At 53.9% G+C, this 23,636-nt stretch overlaps 10 protein-coding genes across 10 annotated transcripts; 5 read left to right on the plus strand and 5 right to left on the minus strand.

The window, feature by feature from the left end:
* The first annotated feature begins 2,312 nt into the window (after positions 1-2,312).
* Positions 2,313-5,397, plus strand: BDW47DRAFT_36892 (beta-mannosidase). Its single transcript, XM_024818836.1, has 5 exons — positions 2,313-2,617; positions 2,684-3,634; positions 3,684-4,114; positions 4,164-4,399; positions 4,449-5,397. The coding sequence occupies exons 1-5, from the start codon at positions 2,484-2,486 to the stop codon at positions 5,229-5,231; spliced, it is 2,535 nt and encodes an 844-aa protein (XP_024671565.1). The 5' UTR covers positions 2,313-2,483; the 3' UTR covers positions 5,232-5,397.
* A 214-nt stretch (positions 5,398-5,611) lies between these two features.
* Positions 5,612-6,209, plus strand: BDW47DRAFT_106822 (Hsp20/alpha crystallin family protein). Its single transcript, XM_024812852.1, has one exon. The coding sequence runs from the start codon at positions 5,667-5,669 to the stop codon at positions 6,132-6,134; it is 468 nt and encodes a 155-aa protein (XP_024671566.1). The 5' UTR covers positions 5,612-5,666; the 3' UTR covers positions 6,135-6,209.
* Positions 6,210-6,526: 317 nt separating this feature from the next.
* BDW47DRAFT_126254 (uncharacterized protein) lies at positions 6,527-8,157 on the plus strand (the record flags this gene model as incomplete). Its single annotated transcript, XM_024816527.1, has 2 exons — positions 6,527-7,429; positions 7,489-8,157. 2 exons carry the CDS (start codon positions 6,527-6,529, stop codon positions 8,155-8,157), a joined length of 1,572 nt encoding a protein of 523 aa, XP_024671567.1.
* Positions 8,158-8,581: 424 nt separating this feature from the next.
* On the plus strand, positions 8,582-9,705 carry BDW47DRAFT_106823 (translin family protein). Its single transcript, XM_024812853.1, has 3 exons — positions 8,582-8,797; positions 8,853-8,870; positions 8,968-9,705. The coding sequence occupies exons 1-3, from the start codon at positions 8,592-8,594 to the stop codon at positions 9,596-9,598; spliced, it is 855 nt and encodes a 284-aa protein (XP_024671568.1). The 5' UTR covers positions 8,582-8,591; the 3' UTR covers positions 9,599-9,705.
* On the minus strand, positions 9,706-10,752 carry BDW47DRAFT_106824 (RPEL repeat-containing protein). Its single transcript, XM_024812854.1, has 3 exons — positions 10,449-10,752; positions 10,220-10,320; positions 9,706-10,132 (listed from the first exon to the last, which is right to left on the minus strand). The coding sequence occupies exons 1-3, from the start codon at positions 10,589-10,591 to the stop codon at positions 9,954-9,956; spliced, it is 423 nt and encodes a 140-aa protein (XP_024671569.1). The 5' UTR covers positions 10,592-10,752; the 3' UTR covers positions 9,706-9,953.
* A 148-nt stretch (positions 10,753-10,900) lies between these two features.
* On the minus strand, positions 10,901-11,623 carry BDW47DRAFT_106826 (uncharacterized protein). The gene has a single exon (XM_024812855.1). It carries the CDS (start codon positions 11,295-11,297, stop codon positions 10,998-11,000), a length of 300 nt encoding a protein of 99 aa, XP_024671570.1. The 5' UTR covers positions 11,298-11,623; the 3' UTR covers positions 10,901-10,997.
* BDW47DRAFT_126257 (uncharacterized protein) lies at positions 11,535-12,873 on the minus strand (the record flags this gene model as incomplete). Its single annotated transcript, XM_024816528.1, has 2 exons — positions 11,535-12,691; positions 12,753-12,873. The coding sequence occupies 2 exons, from the start codon at positions 12,871-12,873 to the stop codon at positions 11,535-11,537; spliced, it is 1,278 nt and encodes a 425-aa protein (XP_024671571.1).
* A 1,668-nt stretch (positions 12,874-14,541) lies between these two features.
* Positions 14,542-16,062, minus strand: BDW47DRAFT_126258 (class II aaRS and biotin synthetase; the record flags this gene model as incomplete). The annotated part of the gene is made up of 1 exon (XM_024816529.1): positions 14,542-16,062. The coding sequence occupies one exon, from the start codon at positions 16,060-16,062 to the stop codon at positions 14,542-14,544; it is 1,521 nt and encodes a 506-aa protein (XP_024671572.1).
* Positions 16,063-16,783: 721 nt separating this feature from the next.
* BDW47DRAFT_126259 (glycosyltransferase family 2 protein) lies at positions 16,784-18,880 on the plus strand (the record flags this gene model as incomplete). Its single annotated transcript, XM_024816530.1, has 4 exons — positions 16,784-17,557; positions 17,620-17,919; positions 18,000-18,348; positions 18,405-18,880. 4 exons carry the CDS (start codon positions 16,784-16,786, stop codon positions 18,878-18,880), a joined length of 1,899 nt encoding a protein of 632 aa, XP_024671573.1.
* Positions 18,881-18,995: 115 nt separating this feature from the next.
* BDW47DRAFT_126260 (ABC bile acid transporter) lies at positions 18,996-23,587 on the minus strand (the record flags this gene model as incomplete). Its single annotated transcript, XM_024816531.1, has 4 exons — positions 18,996-20,735; positions 20,787-21,391; positions 21,446-23,204; positions 23,258-23,587. The coding sequence occupies 4 exons, from the start codon at positions 23,585-23,587 to the stop codon at positions 18,996-18,998; spliced, it is 4,434 nt and encodes a 1,477-aa protein (XP_024671574.1).
* Positions 23,588-23,636: the final 49 nt, after the last annotated feature.

Genomic DNA, 23,636 nt, shown 5'->3' on the forward strand with positions numbered 1-23,636 from the left:
ACGGCTAGCGTAGCCTCGATGTCGGCACTCTCGACCTCGCTAGCGGAGCACGCCGCCACTCCGGCCACTCCGGCCCATCAGCCCGCATCAGCAACCGGCGTTGGCTCAAACCCTAACCCGCTAGAGTAAAGGCCTAATTTCACTAAAGGGGTATCGCCAAGATTATTACACCAGCGCTATTAGGCATCATCATGAGCTTACCGGGGTGGTCATCTGCCATTGGCCGGTGGCGAATTTCCACTCTGTCTACCCATTGCCGGGGTTTGCTGCTGTTGTTCCCACCGCTAGCGAACCGATCGTGCGCTGGAGGGATCGACTGCTTACTGTTATATAGCGGTATCGTATTTCCCCACACGTTGCGCTTGATGGCTAGTACAGATGATTACTGTACGGAGTAGGTTTCCTATGTGCGTTGCTATGGACGCCCCGCCTGAGCGATCACAGGGACCCGGTGGGTGTACTCCGGAGTAGGTGCCGGTCTGGGGAATTGTGGGTTGCAACCTGATGCGTCCCTACAGGCTCCTCCACACCCCGCAAATCATAGGGTCACAGCGCTGCAGGGTTTCGTTGCGATCAACCCATGTGTCTAGGTACCGGTGGCGTGAAACGATGCCAAAGAACCTGTGGTGTTGATCCCCTCTCGCGCGGCAGGTTCTCCGAATCATCGACTAGCCAACGATGAATTTGACCCCACTATTCTATTATCAGACCCAACGCGTACACCGTGAGGATAATGATTTCTCAACAGACGTTGCTAGGTGGTCAAACCCCCTCCCCCAAAGCCTGAATTTCCCTACTGGTATAGTTCTGGCCTGGCTCGCATTGGTGGTTCAACAACCCAGGCAATCAGGCTTACCCGCGCCCTTTCATCCGAATAGACGTCCAAGAGCCGAACTATCCGTAGTCTGTGCTTCCTCGAATCATCAGACGCCCGTGCGTTGATAGCCAAAGAACACCCGGCTCTTCTATCAAGGATAAGGCGAATCATAAACGTCTCAAGTACGAGGGAAAGCCAGGGTCCGTGGTCGATTAGCCAAGCCACTATATCATCCTGGCAGATTAAGATTGCAGTCTGCGGTGGCGGTCCTCAGCGCACCGAAGATGTTGCCAAAACCAGCCCGCAACGGCTGACTTGTTAATCAATGAGATGATTTTCGGAAGCCCCCCTCTAACGCCTAGATGAGCATCTCGGGATGCTCCATGGTTTCGTGGCGGCTATGATTGGATAGATGGAGGCGCGCGCCGAAGTACCGAGCGGATCATGGCATAGGATAAATTGATCTGCATTGCTCGAAGTGTATAACTTATTAACTGGGGACATAGGAGACGGCTAAGTTGGAGCATTGACGTCAAAAAAGTGAGTCATTTAATTCTACTGCCCCCCAGGATGGCAAAATGCCCGTCCCAATTTGGGACCCAGGGACCAAGGACTGTAGTGCACGCAGGCCTACGTCCGGAGAAACAAGATGATCGGTAGTATGATGAGGGGTAACTTATTAGACCGTCAGACCATCCTTAGCGCGCTGCAGCAAAAGCGTAATTAAGGACGAAGGCAGCTGCACGAGGGTCAGTTAGTGTAAATGAACACGGTGTACTCCAACGTCGAGGCGGCAATAGGATCTCGTCTAAGGGCCGGACGCGTCACAAGTAAATCCTTGAAACCGACAGAGCTGCAGAATAGATCTTTCCACAGCATCACCGAGTATTCCCTTGTCGTATTCAGCGCAAATCCAGAGGAATTGATCAACAGATTGAGAAGTAACACGGGACGCGAAGCCGTCCTGTCTCTCTCCCCATCTCATAAGGTGTGTGTGCCTCACCGTGTCGGGAGACACCACCTCAAGAAGAAAATCTAGTCCAAGCTTGTGAACGGTAATTGGATGGAGGAACAAGGACCGAGACCTTTGTATGGATGGAAATTAGTCTTGTGAGAGCCGAGTCTTTCCTCTCTCGTCCAAGAAACCTGTCCTAAAGAGAGCTAGGCGGGGCCCATCCCGTCTCTGAGGGGGCATTGTGCGGAGATTGTCCGTTTCACGGTTGGTCCCAAATCCCTTGGTACGAGCAATCCTTTCCCACGTCTGAAAGGGATTGCATCCGTTCAAGCACCTAAACTTTCTTGGATCAGCCTAAGACAGAGTCGAGAAGGAATGGAAAGAAGAGGGAAAAGATCAGCAGAGCAGAGGGACTCCAACCACGCTAACCGCATTAGGAACGGACCTCACCCCGTGACTTACCCTGCCTGAATAGGCAGGCATACCGCGTAAGGCACGGAGAGCAGCTCCGTGGAGCTCCCCGCGGCGGCCTTGATGGGAAGGGAATGTGTTGCAACCTTCATGGCTTCGTGGAGATGGATGTAACATATCTAAAGGGACCCGATTTCCCCCATCTGTCCGTGGGATGATTCTTTCAATCCATCTCTGTTTCTACGGCGGTGGTGATTCCAACTCTGGTTTTCCCACGTGATATCAAACTTGGCGTTCATAATGGCAGCATTCGCTCAGATCCCTCTCTCGACGGGATGGTCTTTCAAGGATAGCGACGATCACTCGGAGGGTGCGTGGCTATCGGTTCCGAAGGTTCCGTCGGTCGTGCAGCAGGACCTGATTGCAAACAACAAGTATGGCCCTATCTGGAGTCCGTGATGAGAGACCTCACTAACTGAATGGTGTCTTGGCGTTTACAGGCTGGAGGACCCGTACGTGGGATTCAAAGAACTCGATGCGCGATGGGTCAATGAAAAGTCGTGGACCTATCGAAAGGTCGTCCAAAAGCCGGCTGTTCCCGCGGGAGCGTCGATCGTGCTGGCGTTTGACGGTCTGGATACCTTTGCGACGGTGAGACTGGACGGCAAGGTGATCTTGGAGTCCACCAATATGTTCCTCGCCCATCGGGTAGACGTGACAAACGTCATCCAGGCTGAGGGAGATCACGTTCTGGAGATCGAATTTGACTGCGCGTTCTTGCGGGCCAAGGAGCTTCGGAAGAAGGACCCCAGCCATAACTGGGCCTCCTTCAATGGAGACCCGGCGAGAATGGCGGTCCGGAAGGCACAGTACCACTGGGGCTGGGACTGGGGCCCGGTCCTGATGACTGCGGGCATCTGGCGTGCGGTGCGGCTGGAGGTGTATTCTGCGCGGGTCGCGGATCTCTGGACAGACGTGCAGTTAGCATCCGATCATCAGACTGCGCAAGTGTCTGCTTTTGCTGAAGTAGAGGCCACTGGTGTAGACGAGTACAATGTCCGGTTTACATTGAGTCTTCATGGGCAAGAAATTGCTACCCAGACTGTCGCGCCGCAACAGGGCACCGCCACTGCGACGTTTGATGTTCAGAATCCCGCTCTGTGGTGGCCTAACGGCTACGGTGACCCGACCCGCTATGAAGTGTCTGCCTCCTTGGAAAAGGGACAGCAGGCCATCCATAATGTCTCGAAAAAGATTGGCATCCGCACTGCGGAGCTGATTCAACAGCCGGACAAGCACGGTAAATCGTTCTACTTCCGCATCAACGGAGTCGATGTCTTCTGCGGCGGGTCGTGCTGGATTCCTGCAGACAACCTTCTGCCTAGTATCAGCGCGGAACGGTATCGGAACTGGATTGCCCTCATGGTCCATGGTCGTCAGACAATGATCAGGTATGTAGACCAAGTCTACTCCTCGCGGTACTCAGCTGACAGCAAGTAGGGTCTGGGGCGGTGGCTGCTATGAAGACGACAGTTTCTACGACGCCTGCGACGAACTTGGAGTCCTGGTCTGGCAAGACTTCATGTTCGGCTGCGGCAATTACCCGACCTGGCCCGAATTGCTGGCGTCGGTCGAAGAGGAGGCCATTTACAATGTTCGCCGGCTGCGCCATCACCCGTCCATTGTCATTTACGTTGGAAACAACGAAGATTACCAGGTCCAGGAGCAGAACGGTCTGACCTATAACTACGAAGACCAAGACCCCGAGAGCTGGTTGAAGACGGATTTCCCCGCTCGCTACATCTACGAGAAGATCTTGCCGTCTGTGATCAGCAAAGTATCCCCCAAGACCGTCTACCACTTTGGTAGCCCTTGGGGAGATGGCAAGGTGACGTCGGATCCCACCGTGGGCGATATGCACCAGTGGAATGGTAGGCTTTATGGCCCGATGATTACAAGGAAATTGCTAACCAGGAACAGTCTGGCATGGTACGCAAGAAAAGTACCAGATCTTCGACACCCTCGGGGGCCGCTTTAACAGCGAGTTCGGAATGGAGGCCTTCCCGCACATGTCGACTGTCAAGCACTTTGTCGAGAATGAGAAGGATCTGTACCCTCAATCTCATGTGCTGGATTTCCACAACAAGGCCGATGGCCACGAGCGACGGATTGCCACTTATCTCGTTGAGAATCTGCGGACGGCTACGGATCTCGAGGTAGGGTTCTCGTCCTATTTAGGAGGACACGTCAAGCTAACGAGCACAGACCTACATCTACCTGACCCAGGTTGTCCAGGCCGAGACGATGATGTTCGGATACCGCGGCTGGCGGCGTCAGTGGGGTGACGACAGACACTGCGGTGGTGCGCTCCTCTGGCAGCTAAATGACTGCTGGCCGACTATTTCATGGGCGATTGTGGACTACTTCCTGCGTCCCAAGCCTGCGTTCTACGCGGTGTCCCGTGTCCTGAAGCCCATTGCGGTGGGTGTGCGACGAGAGCACCACGACTGGAGCGTGACGCATGCTCAGCCGCCCAAGACCAGCAAGTTCGACCTGTGGCTGGCCAGCAACCTCCAAAAGGAGGCTGTCGGCATGGTGGAACTTCGATTCCTCTCCATCGACACCGGACTCGAGGTCCGCGAGCGCTTCGTCCAAGACAACGTGACCATCGTGCCCAACGGCACCACGAACATCATCGTGGACGGGGTCATCGATTACTCCCAGTTCCCTGAGCCCCATGTGCTCTCCGCTCGCGTCTGGGTGGATGGCACCCTTGTGGCTCGCGACGTTGACTGGCCGCAGCCGTTCAAATACCTCGATCTGTCCAACCGAGGACTGAGTGTTGAGAAGGTGTCCGAGTCCGGAGAGGAGCAAGTCCTCCTCCTCAGCACCCAGAAGCCCGTCAAATGCCTCGTTTTTGAGGAGCGAGACGGAGTCAAATTGTCGGACAGCGCGATCGACGTGGTTCCTGGGGACGACCAGAAGGTGACGGTCACGGGCCTGAAGCCCGGCGACGCCCCGCTGAAGTACCAATTCCTCGGCCAATAAATCAACAGGGAGGACTCTAGGCGTCATCCATGGCACATGATGGTGTAGCTCGTCATGTATCGGAGCTTGACCAGAATGAATATGTTGATGCTTCAATGATTTCATCGTAGTGTTAATGACGGCAACCACTGGATCAGTCTTTCAATTTGACTTTCCCCGCTTTCCCAGAGCATATTAATTCCAATCCAGGAGCAACCCATGACCAGTATTGTCCACATTGTAGTATTAGATGTTCACACGTCTATGACGTTGACGCGGGGCGTTCCACAATTCATAGTCGGCGGGGACTACAACCGGGAGCTTAATCCCCATCCGAACCATACTCTCCACCCCCCATGTATATAAATACCAGGAATAGCTCTCCTGACCTTTGAATCAATTATCACTTCAACTCAAACCACAATCCACTCAAGTCAATACTTCCACACAATCAAAATGTCTCTCATCTCCTCTCTCCCCAGCGGCAACCCGGAGAACGTAACCTCCCTCTTCCGCCTCCTAGATGACTACCACGACCACCTCTCGACCAAGTCGCCCGCCCTACTCTCCGCCCGAAGCTTCACCCCTCGCTTCGACGTGCGCGAAGATAAAGAAGGCTACCACCTGGAAGGCGAGCTTCCCGGCGTAGCGCAAAAGGACGTCAACGTGGAGTTCACGGACGCGCACACGCTTGTCGTGAACGGGTCGACGCAGCGCGAACACAAGGAAGAAGAGGACAAGACGGCCGAGGGCGGGTCGCGGTTTGTGACGACTGAGAGGAGCTTTGGGTCGTTTCACCGCAGCTTTCACTTCCCTGCGCCTGTTAACCAGGAGAATGTGAAGGCGAAGCTGAAGGAGGGGGTGCTGAAGGTGGATGTGCCGAAGGCGACTAAGGGGGGGAATAAGAAGATTACTTTGGAGTAAGAGAGAGTGGTGGTAGGGTGTACTGCACTTGGTTGATCATGTCGTGTCTTGTATATTAATGAATCTTGATCAAGGGTATTGTGGTATCGGTGATAATGACGTGTGGGGTCAAAATGATATTGCGGATCTCCATGTTGAATCAATTCACTTTCTCTCCGATGACACACCTGAATAGTGGACCCGTATTAGACTCGGCCCCTAGTCTAATATCATAATTACTCCGTACAACTAGTTACGAGTTGGCATTGACTCATCGCAAGTCTATCAGCACTAACATTTAGTGTTCTATACGGCCACCGCAGCCTCACCTGAAAGCCACACGAAATGCAGACCAAGCATCCGACGTCGGACATCTGCCTGTGATTCTTGATACACCCTTCTTTTTTGCAATCATGTCGGGTGATGAAAGACTGGACGAACTTATCTGCGAAGGGGAGATGGAGAAGGACGCGATCATGGATCGAATGATAAAGCTGAACAGAGACAGATACAAGGATGTCCGCTTAAAGGAGCTCTTCTACAAACACGCGACAAGGACAAGATCTGGAGAGTGGTGCACCTCCGAGGAAGGGTTCCTGTCCTTTTTGCACAAACACGGCGCTCTCCCGCTGTCTTTGCAGGAACAGGGACGCATCCTCTACCAGGTCTTCCTCTACTTATCTGTGTTCCCCTTTGTCCGGAGCCCTCCCAAGGCCATGACGGTCGAAGAGTTCTTTCGGGCGTGCGAGTTTTCCGATTTGCTTGAATTGAGGCTGAGCGGTGGACATACTAGGGAATCCTGGCGGTACCGAACAAAGTCAGACCGCAGGCGACTAGTATTCCAGAGCCTGGCTACGGCGCGCGATGGGCGAAAGCTGCCCTTTGACGCCGAGGAGTGGAGCAGGCAGGCAGCGTGGAGATCGTCTGAGCTGGACGGTGTGTCGTCGCAAGACCCGGAGGCACAGTGCTCCAACTATGACGAGCACGGGGATGAGATGTATTACGACACCTTGTGCTTCATTTGGGCTTCCCAGTGGCGCCTAGCGGGGCCGGTGGTCCCCCTGGAGCATTTTCGCGGGTTGGCAAGAGAATTACATGGGGATGACTTGCATCTCCACCATCTTTCAATCCCCCGGGACAGGTTCCGCTGCTTGGTCAAGTTTCTGTTGCTTGGCCAGTTTGGGAACACCGGGGGTATGGAAATCAGCAAATTTTCCGACCTCGATCGAGTTGTCAACAGCATGGTTCGACCGTTCTTTCGCATTGCCGGTGTAGGGATCACCTGGCCAATGTTTGACGATGCCATGCGATTAATGGTGAGTTTGAAGGATTCCCGGATACCCACGAGAGACTATGCTCACATCCACGGAACCAGCCTTACTTGCTCCAACCGATCTCGGAAATAGCGACAAGGTTCTCCAGAACCAAACCAAGCCGACCCGCTGTGTCCGCTATGAAAGGGCTGCTGAGTGATTACGAGACCTCCTTGACACTTGCCCGTTTCGCTCAACTCCGACTCTGTTTTGGGTGCGACCTCATCTGGAATAAGTTGCGGGCACCTCAACGATACGAGGCCCCCTGCAATGTCACCTGCGTGCTCGATTCACTCAACGCAGCCGAGCCCCGGAACGCAGGGCGACTTACCATCCTTCTTATCTACGGCAAGACCTCACACACAGACGAAGATGTCATTTTCGGAGCAGTCATCCCCAATCCATCGGTGGATGTCTCGGCGATCCATGATGCGTCGAAGGAGTATTACTATGCACGCTCCTGTTGTTTGTTCGAACTAAGCCCGGGACATGACATATCACGAGGAAATATTGGACGGCCAGGCTGGACTGCTTCTCGAGACCGGCTCTGCTTTGGTGATACAGCGGACGGGGCTGCGATGATTCTGGAGGCGAGTATGACTCGGGCGACTCTCATCAAGAATGTGAACCAAACGAACCCGATTTACTCTGTCAGTCCATGGAGGGAGGATGGTTTGGTTGAGGTGTGCATAGAATCGATTGAGGTCTGGAAGGCGACGAGAAGGTCTTAGGGGCTACGCCAAAACGTTGACCAACGTTTGGTATGAGACTTAACCTGATTGACATCCCAATAGAAGATGATTATACATGGTCATGGAGTGTCACAGATCATGAGTTGACAGGATTTTCTTCATGATCATCTTCATTCGTTTGATGTCTTGTTTCTGTTTTTGTATGATACCCACGGTTGTTCCACCTTGGACATGTTGCATAGCAGATATTCTTTGTCAAAAGGCATAACCTTCTTCTTCGTCGAGTATTCATGTTTGTAGCATTCTCACCACAGAAATTATATACTCGTCGTCAAAGCGAGTCTGTGTCTCTGCCCCAGGCAACGATCTTATCAGATAACCATCACCCCGATCGGGTAAGGTTGCATCAGTCAAACCAACTTCCGCTGCTCCTCCACACTTCTTCTTCTCCAACATCTCACCATCTCACTCTCATGGCCGGAACCAAACGCTCCTGGGAAGGCACTCTTCTCCGCGATAAGGACACACAAGCGGATACGGCCGACGTCACGATGAGCGACCAATCGAGCCAGATCCTGTCCATCTTTGGGACGTTCCGCGACGAGCTGGATGAGCATCATGATCGGCGGGAGAGACTGACCAAGATCAGTCGGGATATTACGGCCTTGAGCAAGAAGATGTATTTATCTCTGTTATGTGTGTTGAATGCGGATATATATGCTAATAAATTGTAGTATCTTCTCTTTACAGCGGTACCTCCCCACCCAGCATCCAATACAAACAACCCAACCCAAACACTACCCAGATAGAACGGAGCCAAAAAGAGAACCATACTAAATAGATCCCCAGAGTCCGCACCCTCAACGCCCCCCTTCCCCCAAACATCACCAAAGAAACCACCTCCCGATTCGCCCAAATCACCGAACTCTTCAAGACCGCCCTCCCAGACATCACCGCCCCACTGCACAAACACCGCTACGCGCGCCAGATCAGCCCAGGCCTACAAGAGTTCATCGAAGCGCTCTCCTTCCACCACTACCTCGAGACCCAAACGCTCATCACAATCGACGAGGTGCGCGCGCGGCTCCTCGACGGCGCGGTGCCCGTCTCCGAGGAAGACTACCTAATGGGTGTGTTCGACCTTACAGGCGAGATGATGCGGTTTGCCATTACGTCCTTGTCAAGCGGGGTTATCGAGCGATCGGAGGCGGAGGCTGAGTCGAATATCATGTATCCGCGTCTGGCGGCACCGCAGGCAGGGATCGTGTTCGACCTGCGCGAGGTGCGATCGCTGGCGGAGGCACTGAGTGTCCCGCGGAAGCATGGGTGGATGTTTCGCGATCTACACAAGAAAGTCGAAGTCATGCAGGCGAGTGTGGAGAAGGTGGAGCGGGCGGCGTATGGGGTTCTGGTGCGTGGGAGTGAGAGGCCAGCGGGGTGGATGCCGGATTTGAGCGCGGAGCAGGTGGAGGTTGCTTGATTTACCTTATGAGTGTGTATAAAGTGGGAGGACAGGTGTAGGGATATGATATGTACGTGTGATGAGAAAGTACCCGAGTGACGAGTATGAACAATAGATGAACTGCAACTACACTCAAGCCAGTAAATGCAACCCTGCATCTTCAACAATCGCAAACCACACAAAACAAATCAAAACAAAACGATAATCACTGAACAGAGCAAACAACAAACACAAAACATGCATCTCACGCCATCCCAAGCCTAGCTAGCTAACTAGCCAGCCAGCCAGCTACCCAGCTACCCAATTACCCACCCACAACCAGACCCATCCCCAAATAGATAAGCAGCTAGTTAGGTATCCAAATCAAAAAAACCTAAACAGCCCCCCTCCTCGGATCCTCCTCCTGACTCAAAATCCCCTGCTCAATCAACTGCTCCGGCATCGGCCTCTCCTGAATCTTATGATCGAGGCGATCAGCGCGCATCTGTCGGTCGAGGTCACGGGCGTGGGCCTGGAGGGCTGGGGCGGCGGTTGTGTCCGGGAGGATGTTTCCTATAATCATTTATTCTTCTATCAGTATGTGTATTTCATGCGGTAGAAGGTGTATGCATGTATGATATAGAAGAGGAAAAGACCTACGCTCAACTAGTTCCTCCCGATCGGGACGATGCTCGAGCTGTTTCTTCAGGGCGTCGGTCGTGCGCTGGCGGGCGAGGTCTTGACGGGCGGCTTGGAGGGAGCTATCATTATAAGTATCTACCGTTAGTAAAGGACCGACAGTTTGATCTGATCGCGATATGACACGACGTGCACGATAGATTGTATGATTTATATAGTACACTCGGAGAACTAGGAGAGGAGAACATACGGAGCGACACTTGTATCCAACAGAATATGACGATCCTTCAGATCCTTCGCCTCCGGCCGCAGCTGTAGATGTCGCTCGAGAGAGTTGCGGCGTTCAGTAGGCGAGGCGCCCAGAGAGGTGTGGTCGACGACGGGGGTGTCCATCGTGCTGACGGTGACGGGCGAGATGGTTCAGGTGGGGAAGCGGGGCGATAAGATACGAGACCTCGACTACGATCGGTATCGATAGATGGAAGAAATGTCTCTTGCTGATGGTTCTGTAGTGGAAAGTATAGGGGAAAATAGTGTAGGAGAAAAGAAACAAAGAGAGAAATAAGAAAAGGAGTCATCCGATCCACGAGACGGCGGGGCTCACAGTCCCAACACGAACTACCTCGTCCTGGTAACGATGTGCCCTTAGTTCGCTACCTGTGACACCAGTGCGTCTCACCCTACGGACTCTATACTCGGATCTTCAACCAGTCACGCGTCATTGTATTATTTCTGCCTCGCATCTAAAATCTTAGCTAAAACACTGTCGGCGCATCTTTCACACCCGCGGACTTAAACATCAATAAGAAAAAAACACAGACAGATGGTGGTTGGTTTTTGTATGGGTGGGGAAATGGGCAGCAAGGAACACCATGCCAATTCCATAGAACACCGCATATTTCCGGCGCATAAGGAAGACAATTTCATCGGTCAAAACCGTGTCGCCCTCCACAGTCCACGCAAACAAGAAACGAAAAAAGGCACGAGGGGCAAACTGTAAGGACCAGCGTAGATCGCGCCCAACCGGGGGACCGAATTTCTGTGCAACCGAACTCGCCATGCGCATGGGGCGTCTCTGCATGGTAATCGTCCGTGCCATTCCGACTCTTGCGTCCGACCGTCTGATACCCACGTCATTCGTCCAGGGCCGTCGCCCCCTTTTAAGGATCCATGAAGTCTCGGTCTCCACCGACAATGGGATCCGGAGGTAGACCCGGTATCGGCAGGAGAATTTTCCTCTTGTGCTGCGTCGACTAATAACCACGGTGGTCTGATTCGAAATTTTGTAGAGGGACCTGTCGAATACAACTGAATCGACAGGGTGGAGCCGTATGGATCAAGGAACCCACAGCTTGCCCTGTCCACGGCCGCTGCCGCGAGAGCCGCCGCGAGCTCCCCCGCGACGACCCGTGTGCGGGGGGCGCGAGGCCCCGGCCATACCACGGGCCGCGCCGGTCTGCGTGCTGAGGTCGACCGTCGGCTGCGGCTTCGAGGGAACGCGGAGAGACCGACTGAATGAGTTCGGATCGATGGGCTGGGTCGGGACCTCCATCGTCTGCTCAACCGGGGGCGGGGCTGTTTTGGAGATCGCCGCCTTGCGGCCATTTCCTCCACGCGCATTGCCGCCTTTGGAAGCGCCCTTGCCTCGTCCACGCGGGACAAACACGAGCTCATCCTCCTCGCTCTCTTCGTCGTACGACAGCAGAGTTTTGGGATCGGCGGGCTGGGTCTTTTCGACGTATTTGCACCGGTTCTTGTACTCCCGCTCCTCGTATTGGATGGACGTCCGCAGCTGGTGGATATTCTTGACGGCGATGCCGTATTTCTGGGCCCAGACCTGCGTGGCCCGGTCGTTCGAGACGAGAATGCAGCTCTTGGCGGCGTTAGAAGCGTCCGGCCCCGTGTGCAGACGCCACAGCAGTGCGCTGAGCAAAGGGCGGAGCGCGGCGGGTACGACGGGAATGGCGGACGCCGATGCCGAGCGACGATGCCCATTGGACGGTTTCGCCTTGGGGTCCTTCGATCCATCGTTTTCAACCATGTGGGAGTTGGCACATTCGGGGCTGGTTTGGGAGCTCCTGGAGGACGGACGCGAGCCATGGCCACTGTGAGTGCCAGTTGAGGGGAGCGACACCGCGTCCGAGTCCTTTTTGAAGTTGAGTTTGCTGAGGAGCATCTGCGACAGATCGTCCTGGTTCGCTCCGTTCTTCTTCATCTCCTTCCTCTTGTCCTCGGGTTTGGCTGGGGCGGCTGGGGCGGTTGAGTCGGGGCCCTCGGGGCCGTCAACCTCTGGTTCCTCCTCGAACTCGGGCAGAAAAAAAGGGTCTGTCTCGGCCCAGTCGTCGTATTGCTCCATTGGACCCTGCAGAACCACGCGGTCCGAGGGAACACTATCCTTGCCGGAGGTTACACGATCGAGGAAGCGGACGGCCTCGCGGGCGTTGATGGCGACTTGCGATCCGGCCTTTTTCAGGGCGTGGAGGCGTTCGAGGGCTAGACATGGCGACCGGGTCAGCAAATCCGACCCAACCAGCTGGCAGCGCGGCCTACTTACTGTACAGGGGCACGACCAGCGTGATCGCTCCGTTGGCCGTCCATTTTTTGATTTCACTGACGTTGGTGGTCAGCGCCGTTTCGTCCACCGCGCAGTGGAAGACCTTGCGACCGGCAGACATTGCGGGCCGCTGGGTGCGCTGGGAATGGCTGAGTGTTAGCAGAAGACTGCACGCACGACGAACGTTCAGTGACAAATGGGTTTGGATCGATGAAGGCGGAGCGATCTGAGAAATTGTGGGGGCAATTGTGGTGCAAGGACGAATGAGTTGTCATCGGGGGCGCACACACCAGCAAGGGAGAACTCACCTCAAATAAACCGAAGGGGACCTACTCACAATGACTTTCTGTTTTGCAAAGTAAGGTCATCTGTATCATCTTGGGTTGCTTGGGATAACTGATGGTAAAGATGGGGGCGGACTGGGTTTGGTGATGGAGTGAAGACGTGAGAGGAAGCATCAACTTACTCTTACTCAACTTGACGGCGCCGGGACTCCGGCTCTGACTCAGCATCCCCTCCCCTCCAACCTAATTTGTCAGGCAGCCATATGAAAGGAAATAGTGACAGGAAACACACCAACAATCTACTACCCCCTCCCCCCTCCTCACCCCCGGCACAAAACTCTTGTGGATGCTTTTCGCTGATTTTATTGTTGTCACTGGTTAGAGGTTGATTACTACCGCAGTAATTCCACTACGGTAGAACCACCTCTGAGGCTTGACCCAGTGACTGGTGGTAGATGCTCGTGACGCCTTTCGTCTACCCTTGGCCCAGGTCAGCGAATCGGACTTTTAAATCCGACTCCTACCTGGAAGAGCCAAAGCGACGCCGGCGCTGGATGACACTGCTTGTAGGCCCCGCAGATGAGTATGTTCCGGGCTGGGTACCGGTATCGACATACTGTCTGGCTGGGCCTGGCCCGGCCTCTGAGGCTCTCGCCGGATGAAGCGGCCTATTATAGAGTTAACCCGGCTTGTTCAGGTCATCTTAGGGGTAACAGGCATACCAACGCCGTTCCAACGCGGCGTGGAACCGTGGCAACAGCTCATTGATATCAGGAGATGATCGAGCAAGTCTGTTGTCAGCCTCCACGTGATGTCGCCAACGAAAAGCATCACAAGACTTTGGTGTCCGACGTGACTATGAACCCGGACTTCTGCCATTTTGTTTTAATTAACTACGTTCAAAACGAGCAGAGAGAAGAGAGAAGAAAAGTAAATTCCCACCGAGAGAAGGACCTCGACTTGCAATATCCCGATTGGGAAGGAGTGACCAGGGCAATCGATAGACCGATAAGCGATAAGCGATAAGCGATAAGTCTCTCTCCTCTGGAGTAAAAGACAGTAGAGAGTCTTATATACAGTGTCATGGTTTCGCATATACACTGTGATTCGAATCTCTACTCTATTACTCATAGCTCTAACACGTTTTGTACTTTGGTGCTTGGGGGTGCTATCCTATACTTCATGGGTGTTACACATCCACAACCTGTTAGTCTTGACATCGGTGTGATCATCATCCGCCAGATCAACACCTAGACCATGTGCAGCGACTCGTCAAGTGCTATATACAAACTGCGTGCAGTATTTCCGCGGGGCCTGCACTGGAATTGCACTGAAAACAACTAAAATGCTGAGCCAGGGCAACGTGAAGGAATGGAGTTTCACTTGGTAGAGAGTTCATTGCTTTCCTGACATAACACTGTGCTGACCATATGTTGCCATACCCTACTGTATAGGCGGACGTCTGATTGATTTCCAAGAATAGTACTCGATCGAGTCCCGATCTCTCAGCAGCCACAGACGCCCCAATATCGAGGAAATGAAACCACTTCCTTGACTGTATCTGCACCCGTAAGATATTGAAGCAGTCTCTCGAAGCCGATGCCAAAGCCCCCATGCGGCGACGTCCCCCACCGGCGCAAGTCTGTGAACCACTTCAGGGAGCCGATCTCCTCCCCGGGATGCAAGTACGGATATGGCTCCGCGTCCGCGGGCCCATTCTGGTCCTCTACATGGCCCTTGCTTTGCCCCCTCAAAAAGTATTTCTTCCGCATGGTATCAATCAGCACGTCCAGACGGTGCTCTCGTAGGCCACCGCTACATATCTCTCCGATCCCTGGGAGCAGAAGATCGAATGCTTCGGTCGTTTGCTCGGGATCTATTTCCGTGCTGGGCGGGATGTCACCTATGTGTCCGACAGACTGCGCGGCCTGGAAAAGGCGAATCCGGGACGGGAAATGTGTCAAGAAAATGGGCGAGTCGAAATGGGCGCAGAGATATTTCTCTTCCTCTCCCGAGATGTCTCGCGGGGCAGTGGATTGCGGCGTCGAGGTAGTTCCATTCGCCGCGCGAATGGGCTCAAGTAGCTTCGTGGCCTCTGCAAAAGTAATCCGTGGCCACCTGGAGGTCAAGAGCTTGTTCCAGCGGTGTCGGAGCTCGTCCGAACCGGATTGAGACAGCATCTCCTGTCCGCTGGGGCTGTTTTCCAGTCGGGTCACAATGCCGTGGATGGTTTCTTCCATGAGCCCATACAAGGGCTCCAGTGTCGTAATATAATTCATCGCCACCTCGAGCATCCAAAACTCTGCCAGGTGTCGACTACCATCGGTCCTTTCCGCGCGCCAGCAGGGCGCTAGGGTCCAGACACGGTCGAGCCCTTGCACAAAGGCCTCGGCGTGGAAGACAGCAGAAACATTGAGGTATCTCCGCGATCCAAAGTAAGCATCCTCCATCTCCATTCCCTCGCGCTTCGAGCACTGAGTCGGGGCCGCAAACACCTCTGCTCCGCCCTCACAATCTGTCCAGGTGAGCATGGGCAATTGCACCTGGTAGAAGGGCCCGTCCGGATGAGAGTCGAAGAAGGTACTGAGCGCGGACAGAGCCGCGGATCGAAACCGCGCGAGAAGAGCATACCGAGGCGTGCGGATGCGAAGGTGAGGATTGCGATCGAGAAACTCCGTGGACGCGCCATGCTGAGCAAGAGGGAAGGTCGCAGAGTCGGCCGGACCGAGTATCGCGTAGTCGTTGACAACCAGGACGCGGGATTTGCCCTGGCACAGGGTGGATTGCTTGGGAGGTTGTAACGTTCCATGAAGCTGCACGGTGCATCCTCGTGAAAGGACTGACGCATCCTTCACTTGGGCCTCACGCAGCATGGCTCGAATGGGGGATATGGTGGAGCCATCATTGACAAGTAGGGTGATAGTGTCTTCATGAGTAGTCGAGACATCCTCGATGATGCCACAAACAGTGATCTTGTCCGCTGTACCTGCCAGCAAAGCATCACTTATAGAAACCCTGTTATCCATTTAGATTATAGGCAATCAGTGTATATGGTCCAAGGTGTTATCTTGTGCAACAATAGGGAGAATAATAGAACTGGGAGAGAGACTGTCTATATAACCATATATCTACAGTAGAAGAAGATCGGCTTCACGAACAAAAGGGCGATCCCTTACGTTGGCCAATGTACACTATCGGAAATCTAAGTGGGTACCTGCAATCATGATGCTTGTCATGACCGCTCCAAGCGGCTATGGTTCTTTTCGTAGTCCAGCGGTAACTCCGAAGTCCACACTGTTCGACGGGATTGCTTATCTGCTGCAGGGCCAATTACCAGGTATTGGAGCACAAGTTGCTGCCCTGACCTGCAGCAATCGTCATTCTATGCCCTAATGCAAGAGGTAATAGCGGTGTATCAGAAAGGCTTGCATGTATGATATATTGTCCTCTGTCGATGCTTTGAGTATCTCAATTTCTGTCCGAAATTCGCTATTCTACGTGCGTGAGTTCAACGTGCAAGGGAACGGCGGTGTGTTTTTAAGGATGTGGTTGTGATGTATATCATTCAGGGGCCGACGCAGGACATTGGCTCCTGCACGCGCAACACATCGGCCTCGATTAGGTTTCTACACCGACAAGTCAACGGATAGTTTCTCTCTATATACGTGTGTGTCTCGAGATATATGAGGATACCCCCCTCACAAGACAAACTAAACGAAGGGGGTCATTGCCGGTATCTAGACCACGATGTCAAGCTCTCATACAGTGACCGCACCGCGTATCGAGAAGAGCGGCTACTGCGAGGACCATGGGCCATACCGAATTGAGAAAATCCCCAATCTGGGGACCTTTCCGTTGGACTCGCCCGTGGTCGTAGGCGCGCATATCCTAACCTGGGTGTTCTACATCGCCTATCTTGCATGGCGAGTGCGGTCCACATGGAGCTTGTCCGTGCCGAACGATTCTGTCTGGCGCTTCCTGTGGCTCAACATCTTAGTTGAGATGATGACCCTCGTGCCGGAATTCGTGTCGCGCATGGAGATTTCCCTTCACATTGCATTCGGGCGAAAACCTGTGCATCGTGATTCGTATCATCTGCGAGGGGAGGTTGCGCCCTCAGTGGATGTATACATTACCTGCTGCGGAGAGGATCTGGACGTTATCATGGATACGGTTGCTGGGGCCGCGTCGCAAGACTACCCCCGGGATAGCTTCCGTGTGTTTCTTCTAGATGATGCGAAGTGCCCCGAGGTGCAGGACGCGGTTGAGCGATTCAATCGCAGACGATCCCGCAATTTCCAGCGGGTTATCTATCTGGGACGCACGAAAACGCCCGGCATCCCTCACAACTACAAGGCAGGGAACATTCGGTTTGGGTTAGCAGAAGGTGCTCGACGAAACGGCAGTGCCGAGTACATGGCAGCGTTGGACGCGGATATGATTCCCGCCAAAGACTGGTTGCGGCGCATCGTTCCCCATCTGTTGCTGGACAAGCAGGTAGCGATGGCAGTGCCTCCTCAGGTATGGATCCACTTCCTCGCCATATGTTCTTTTATCTGGTTGCACGGCTCATATTGTTGCAGCGATTCTATAATACCCCCGACGACGATATTCTTGCGCAGGACACCAAGGTGTTTTCGCGACTAACCGAGCCCATAAACGATAGTTTAGGGGGAACCTCATGCACCGGGTCTGGATATGTTCTCCGTCGCAGTGCACTAGACAGCATTGGCGGCTGGCCTCTGCAGAATGCCGCAGAGGACATCGTGTGTGCGTGGATGCTGACCGGTCAAGGATGGCATATCGTGTTTGTCAAGGATGAAGTGCAGTTTGGTTTGGCGCCTGGTTCATTGGCTGCGCTGTTCAAACAGCGCGCGCGATGGGTATGTGTATTCTTGTCCGTTTCTTGACCTGCGTCTATAGGACGACTGACTAACGTGTTCTTTTCTATTGCTGATAACAGACCGATGGCAATATCCTGGCGTATCAAAGGCTCGGTTGGTTCCTCTCCGGCACCGACCTTCGCAGTCAGAGGACCATGCTGCAGCGCATTATTTGCTTGTGTCACGTAGTCAAGACCTATATGGCCATCCCGAACAGCATTACGATCATGCTCGTCCCATGGGTTCTCTGCCCGGTTGAATGGCCCAAATACATGGCCCCCGATACATCGAGACGCGCGATGCACCAAATATACCTTGTGCTCTTGATGGCCACTCTCTTGCAAAAGTGGTGTTTCATTGGTATGCACGAGGAGGTCAGCATCAAAGCTGCCAAGCGCCTACAGGCGACCAAGTTCTGGAATATGCCTTGTAAGTTATCTCTCGATGAACCCCCAATAGCTAGTTACTAACAGTGAGGATGGCAGTGAACGTCACACGCATCGTGCGCTCGTGGATTCCCGGAAATGCCGTCGGTTTTGATATCACCGGAACCGTAGTCTCCTCTGTGAATGAACGCTCCGAGCGCCATCGAAAGCCGATCTGGGTCCGACTCCTGAACCCCACGGTGCTGATGTATGCGGGGTGGATTCTCTACGCGCTCGTTCCCCTTGCATTCCGGCTGCGCTTCTATGCGGCCGGAGAGTCACGTCAGCTCGTTTCACCTAGTCCAGCGGCTGTCGCGTTTTTCTTTTCAGCGATCATGAAGTTGTCCATTCCCGTGCAGTATATGGCAAGGCCCCCGACAGTGCCGGATCGCCGGCATCTACTGAAGAAGGGACTTGACGGGGTCTATCGTGTGTCCGAGTCCAGCAAAACGGACTCTCTTGTTCAAGCTAAAGTGAGTTGGAAAGATGTTGCAGAGATTTCCATCATCCTGTTTGTGGGCTGGAGGGGGTTTTGAGTCGTGACTGTAGGAAGACGGTCTGTATATAGAGCTATATAACAGTCGCGTAAAGAAATAACTAGAATATAGCTCGATACGAGACTTGCGAGGACTATGCAAGGTCTTCAATGCCCTACATCTTATCTCCACTGTTGAAAATAGCCCTCGTCAAGGCCTCTCTCCCCGCGTCCTTCTCGACCATCGCTCTAAACACACCATTGTCTCGGTGCATCAAATCCACCGGTCTGCCGAACTCCACCACCCTACCCTCCCCCAAAACCAGTATCCGATCAAAGTTGGCGACCGTGCTGAGGCGATGGGCAATCACGAGCAGTGTCATGGCGTTCCGGCTAGACTCCAATCCCAGTACGTGTTGGATGAGAGTGTCGGTGTCCTTATCGACGGCCGAGGTTGCTTCGTCCATGATCAGGACACGGGGCTTTCGCACAAACGTTCGCGCAAGGCACAGAAGTTGCCGTTGGCCGTGTGAGAGATTGGAACCACCATCGGCGACCGGGCTGTCGAGGACGGATGCACCCCCTTCCTGTCGATGCTGTGACAAAACGTCGTCGGCCGTTTGAAGGTTTTCTTCATCCTTTTTAAGCTGTTCTTCTCCACAGCCATGGGCCGATGTATCCCAGTGGACCAGCGCAAGGGCAGACAGGAGTTCGGCGTCCCTGTACTCGCAGAGAGGATCCAGGTTAAAACGCAAAGTGCCCCCGAATATGGTGGGATGCTGGGGAATGATAACCAGTCGACTCCTAAGATCAGCGAGGCGGATCGTGGAGATGTCGATCCCATCTATGAAAATACTACCCTCACTCGCCTCGAGCACGCGCAACAATGCAAGTGCTAGGGACGACTTCCCGGCGCCGGTACGCCCAATGATCCCTACCCGCTGGCCCCGGGCGACTTGGAAACTGACGCCATGTAGGACCGGGTTCATGTCAGCAGCATAGCGCACTGTTAAGTTCTTGACCTCGAGTGCCCCGTCCAGGGGCCAATGCGCGGGGGCGGCGTAACCGGCGTCATGCTCGGTGTCCAAATGCGAGTATTCCAAGATCCTTTCCACACTGTTCAGATCTAGCTCCAGGGATGCGTAGCGGCGGACCCCCATTGAGATCGTCTGGGTGAGTCTCATTGTGAAGCTGATGGCGAACCCGGCCAGCGCGGCGTTTACCCCCAGAGCAACGACACAAGTCGTGGAGGCCGCGGTGAATACGACACCGATAATGTCCATCCGGAAGGCAAGCCATTGATTTAACAGCCAACCGTGCCACTGCGCGCGGGCCTTGCGATCTAGCTTCTCTCGGAATTGTTCCCGATAGATGTCAGTCCTGCCAAACGCCCGGATGGTCCAAAGTCCTGCCATACAGGAGCCGACATGGTCGTAGATTGGGCTCCGGGCTACACTGTCCAGCCGTCTCACCTCTAGCGAAGCTATCAAGTACCGGCTTGCATACTTGACAGTAATTACACCGAGGATCAGCATGCCGAAGACCAAGAGAGGATTGACCAGTAAACTGGACGCTACAGCCATGAGGATATCCATGCCATGAGACAGCATGGCTCGCACATCATCTCCCAGCAGAGAGTCCACGAGATTGAAGTCGCTCGAAAAGCGATTGAGCACTCGACCTACAGGAACGGTGTCAATCCACTGCAATGGAGCCCGGAGCACTCGGTGCAGAAGGCGACGAAAGAGGCTGCGCGAAGCTTTGACAGATCCGGACAGAGCGAAGTAACTACGCCCAGAACCGACCATGCAGACTAGCACAGACAGCAAGATGTAGACGTTGATGTAATAGCCTAGGGCACTCTCCTGGGCTACTTGCCCTTGGTCGGATGCGCTCCACACACTGAGCCACCACGTCTGCCCAACGTCAGTGTTTAACATACTGACACTAGGAACTAGTAATCTTACCCTAGAAAGCATCAGAGCACTATAAGTCAGGAACGCAGCCACTAGCAGCAACCAGTAACCCCAAGTACCGCTCTGTTGGGCATAATCTCGAAAGACTCCCCACTTGACGGTCCCTTGTTCTCGACCCTCCTCTTCGATAAAAGTCCGTGTCAATCCGGACTTAGAACCGCCAATCAAAGTCCCTTTTGCATCGCTCGTGTCGGTCACTTCGGTATTACTCGAGAAAGGAACTCTTCTGGTTTTACAGAAGCTCGTTGAGGAGGGTATGCTGCCCGGCGTCGTCGAAAACACAGGCCCGTGGTAGTGGACAGTACATCCATCAACATGGACAATATAATCAGCGTCAGTGGTGCACAGGGAAATATGATGGGTGACGAGAATACGTGTTCTAGCGTGGGATAGGGGCCCGGTGAGAGCGTGCTGGTACAGATGACTTGCTGTATGCACATCGACAGCACTGAAGATGTCGTCTAGGAGGAGAACGGTGGCTCGCGAATATAGGGCACGAGCTAGAGACAGGCGCCATTTCTGTCCACCACTGAGGTTGACCCCGTTCGGACCCAAATGTGTGTCGTCCCCATCTGGGAAACCTTGCAGGTCCTGTTCTAGTGCACAGGCAGTCATCACTTGATTATACCTTTGCATATTGTACGGCAAACCAAACAGCACATTCTCTTTGACGGTTGTGGCTTCAACCCATAGTGATTGGGAGACGTATGCCACCGCAGAATCTACGAGCCACTGATTGTCCTCGCTGGACTCTGCATTCCAAGCTCGCCGGGTTGGGGCCTTGACGGTTCCCGAGAGGATGTCACACTCCCCAAGCATCGCCGCCAGAAGAAGAGACTTTCCCGCACCTGTCGGCCCTGTAATGAGAGTCAGGCCATGCATCGGAACCCTCATATTGACGTTTTTCAGAATACCCCCCTCGCCCCCGCCATGTCCGGACCATGCCACCGTTGCATCGTCAAATTCAACCCTTTCCGACGACACCACATGTGGTTGCCGTTCCGGCATGCTCAGATACTGTTGGACACGCTTGCCACTTACCACACCATCAACAGCCGAGGAGATTATCCCAGGCATGGCAGTTAGGGCTGTCTGCATAGTACCCAAGATTGAGATGGCCGTAAATGCAATGGCGGGGGACAGGCCTCCGTGCGTCAGCGAGTAGACTGTCAGCACCACCGTTGACAAGACTGTGGGGGTCAGGAGGTAGAGGGACATCAGGATGAGATCCCATCTGAACACAGCCCACTGTGCCTCGAGCTCCCCATCCCGCAGGTCGTTGATCTTCTCTTCCCATGGCACCTCCCAAGCGGAGAACTTGATCTGACGGATGCCATGCAGAGCCTCCGTCAATGCAGCCATCTTCTGGTCTCGGTATCCCATCATCTTTCTTTGAGCTCCAGAATATCCCTTGACTGTATATCGATTGAGAGGATAGAGTAGGAGCAGCACTGCCACGCTGGCGAGCAAACTCTGCCACCCCACGAGCTTGACGAGAATGGCAGCCGATATAAAGAGTCGCAGTGGGACTCCGTAGATAGAAGACGAATTCAAGAGAAAGTCCGCCAGTCGTTTCACATCGACTGCCATTAGGTTAACCAGGTTCTTCCCCACGCCCGGGTCTGTGGTGCAGGCGTCACTGATGCAAAGCGATTTGTCGAAGAGGGCGACCATCAGGTGCTGCTGCGTGCGGACCATTAATGACCGATACGCGATCCAGTATCTTACATGCTCCAGGGCAGCCGATGCCATCATTGGGAGACAAAGCATGAGTACGTATGCCCAGGGACGGGACTCCTGTTGTGACGTGCTCTGACGGAGATCCAACGAACGTAGAAGGCCAAACAGGGCCCCTTGGGGAGCATAGCTCAAACCAATGATTACAATTCCCATCAACGCCTGTCTGAGTAGTGTCTTGCGACTGAGCTGCCATAGAGCGGACACGAAGGATTCGTCGCGGGCTGCGGAATCCTCCCTCCGCGTCTTGGTGAAAACATCCTCCCGCAACCCCCGAGTACTGTACTCGCTGCGGAAAATGGGGAGATCTCTGAACTCCAGAAGTTTCGACCTATGGGTGATATTCAGCAAAGGCTCCGCCCACGTGAACGTGATCAGGCTGAGCAAACTGGTTGAAGCTTCTCGTTCAACCAGCTGTCCTTGTCGAAACACATCAGGTCTACGGGGAATGGCCCAATTGCAGCAAACCCCTGCGATGGCCGCTACAATCTGAAACTGAATCACTAGGAGAGGAGCTTTGGGGTAATGGTCGCTGACATCCCTCTGGTAGCAATCAGTGCTGAGGGCGAAGGCTGTCATCAATCGACTGGCTCCTCCCAGCACCCCAAACGTGAAACGAGCAGTGTAGAGCGTTTCCGCCTGAAGAACGCGACTTTGAAGTAGATGAAGTGCCTGGTATCGGTCAGTGGGCAATCTGATTAGGAGACTCCAGTCTCATCTCTTACCCACATCGCCAGTCGCAGCTGCCTGTCGCGATTGTTCCTCGTCTCGAGTTCTGCGGAAACAAAGGTAACGTGAACAATGGCGAGTCCAACCCCAATGATGGTCCAAATCATGTTTCCCATTACTTGTATGGTCCCCGAGGATTCATTGATGGAGCCTGTCGTGGCTTCGCCGTCTTCATCCTCGTACCATTTCACCTTCGGCCGACTCTTCCAGGAAACAGCTATGAGTCCTTGTTGAGCAACCTTCTTGCATATGGGGAAGTTCAGGAACAGAACACAAAGGAGAGCTAGTGGATCTGCCACCAGCGCGAGCCATGTAGGATCTAGCATGACTTTGCATGTAGTTTTGGTAGAGTCTGACTCGGAGGGACGAGTCGGT

Source organism: Aspergillus candidus (genome assembly GCF_002847045.1).
Source record: "Aspergillus candidus strain CBS 102.13 unplaced genomic scaffold BDW47scaffold_26, whole genome shotgun sequence".
Lineage (NCBI taxonomy): Eukaryota > Fungi > Ascomycota > Eurotiomycetes > Eurotiales > Aspergillaceae > Aspergillus > Aspergillus candidus.

What these genes read in the sequence shown, in the direction of transcription:
- BDW47DRAFT_106826 (XM_024812855.1), bottom strand. Translation starts at nt 11,297, where the DNA reads ATGGCACGGACGATTACCATGCAGAGACGCCCCATGCGCATGGCGAGT.
- BDW47DRAFT_106824 (XM_024812854.1), bottom strand. Translation starts at nt 10,591, where the DNA reads ATGGACACCCCCGTCGTCGACCACACCTCTCTGGGCGCCTCGCCTACT. An exon ending in TTGGATACAAGTGTCGCTCC is followed by an intron (nt 10,321 to 10,448) that starts GTATGTTCTCCT and finishes TTATAATGATAG; the next exon opens with CTCCCTCCAAGCCGCCCGTC. An exon ending in TCGGGAGGAACTAGTTGAGC is followed by an intron (nt 10,133 to 10,219) that starts GTAGGTCTTTTC and finishes AAATGATTATAG; the next exon opens with GAAACATCCTCCCGGACACA.
- BDW47DRAFT_36892 (XM_024818836.1), top strand. Translation starts at nt 2,484, where the DNA reads ATGGCAGCATTCGCTCAGATCCCTCTCTCGACGGGATGGTCTTTCAAG. An exon ending in CGATATGCACCAGTGGAATG is followed by an intron (nt 4,115 to 4,163) that starts GTAGGCTTTATG and finishes AACCAGGAACAG; the next exon opens with TCTGGCATGGTACGCAAGAA. An exon ending in GGACGGCTACGGATCTCGAG is followed by an intron (nt 4,400 to 4,448) that starts GTAGGGTTCTCG and finishes TAACGAGCACAG; the next exon opens with ACCTACATCTACCTGACCCA.
- BDW47DRAFT_106823 (XM_024812853.1), top strand. Translation starts at nt 8,592, where the DNA reads ATGGCCGGAACCAAACGCTCCTGGGAAGGCACTCTTCTCCGCGATAAG.
- BDW47DRAFT_106822 (XM_024812852.1), top strand. Translation starts at nt 5,667, where the DNA reads ATGTCTCTCATCTCCTCTCTCCCCAGCGGCAACCCGGAGAACGTAACC.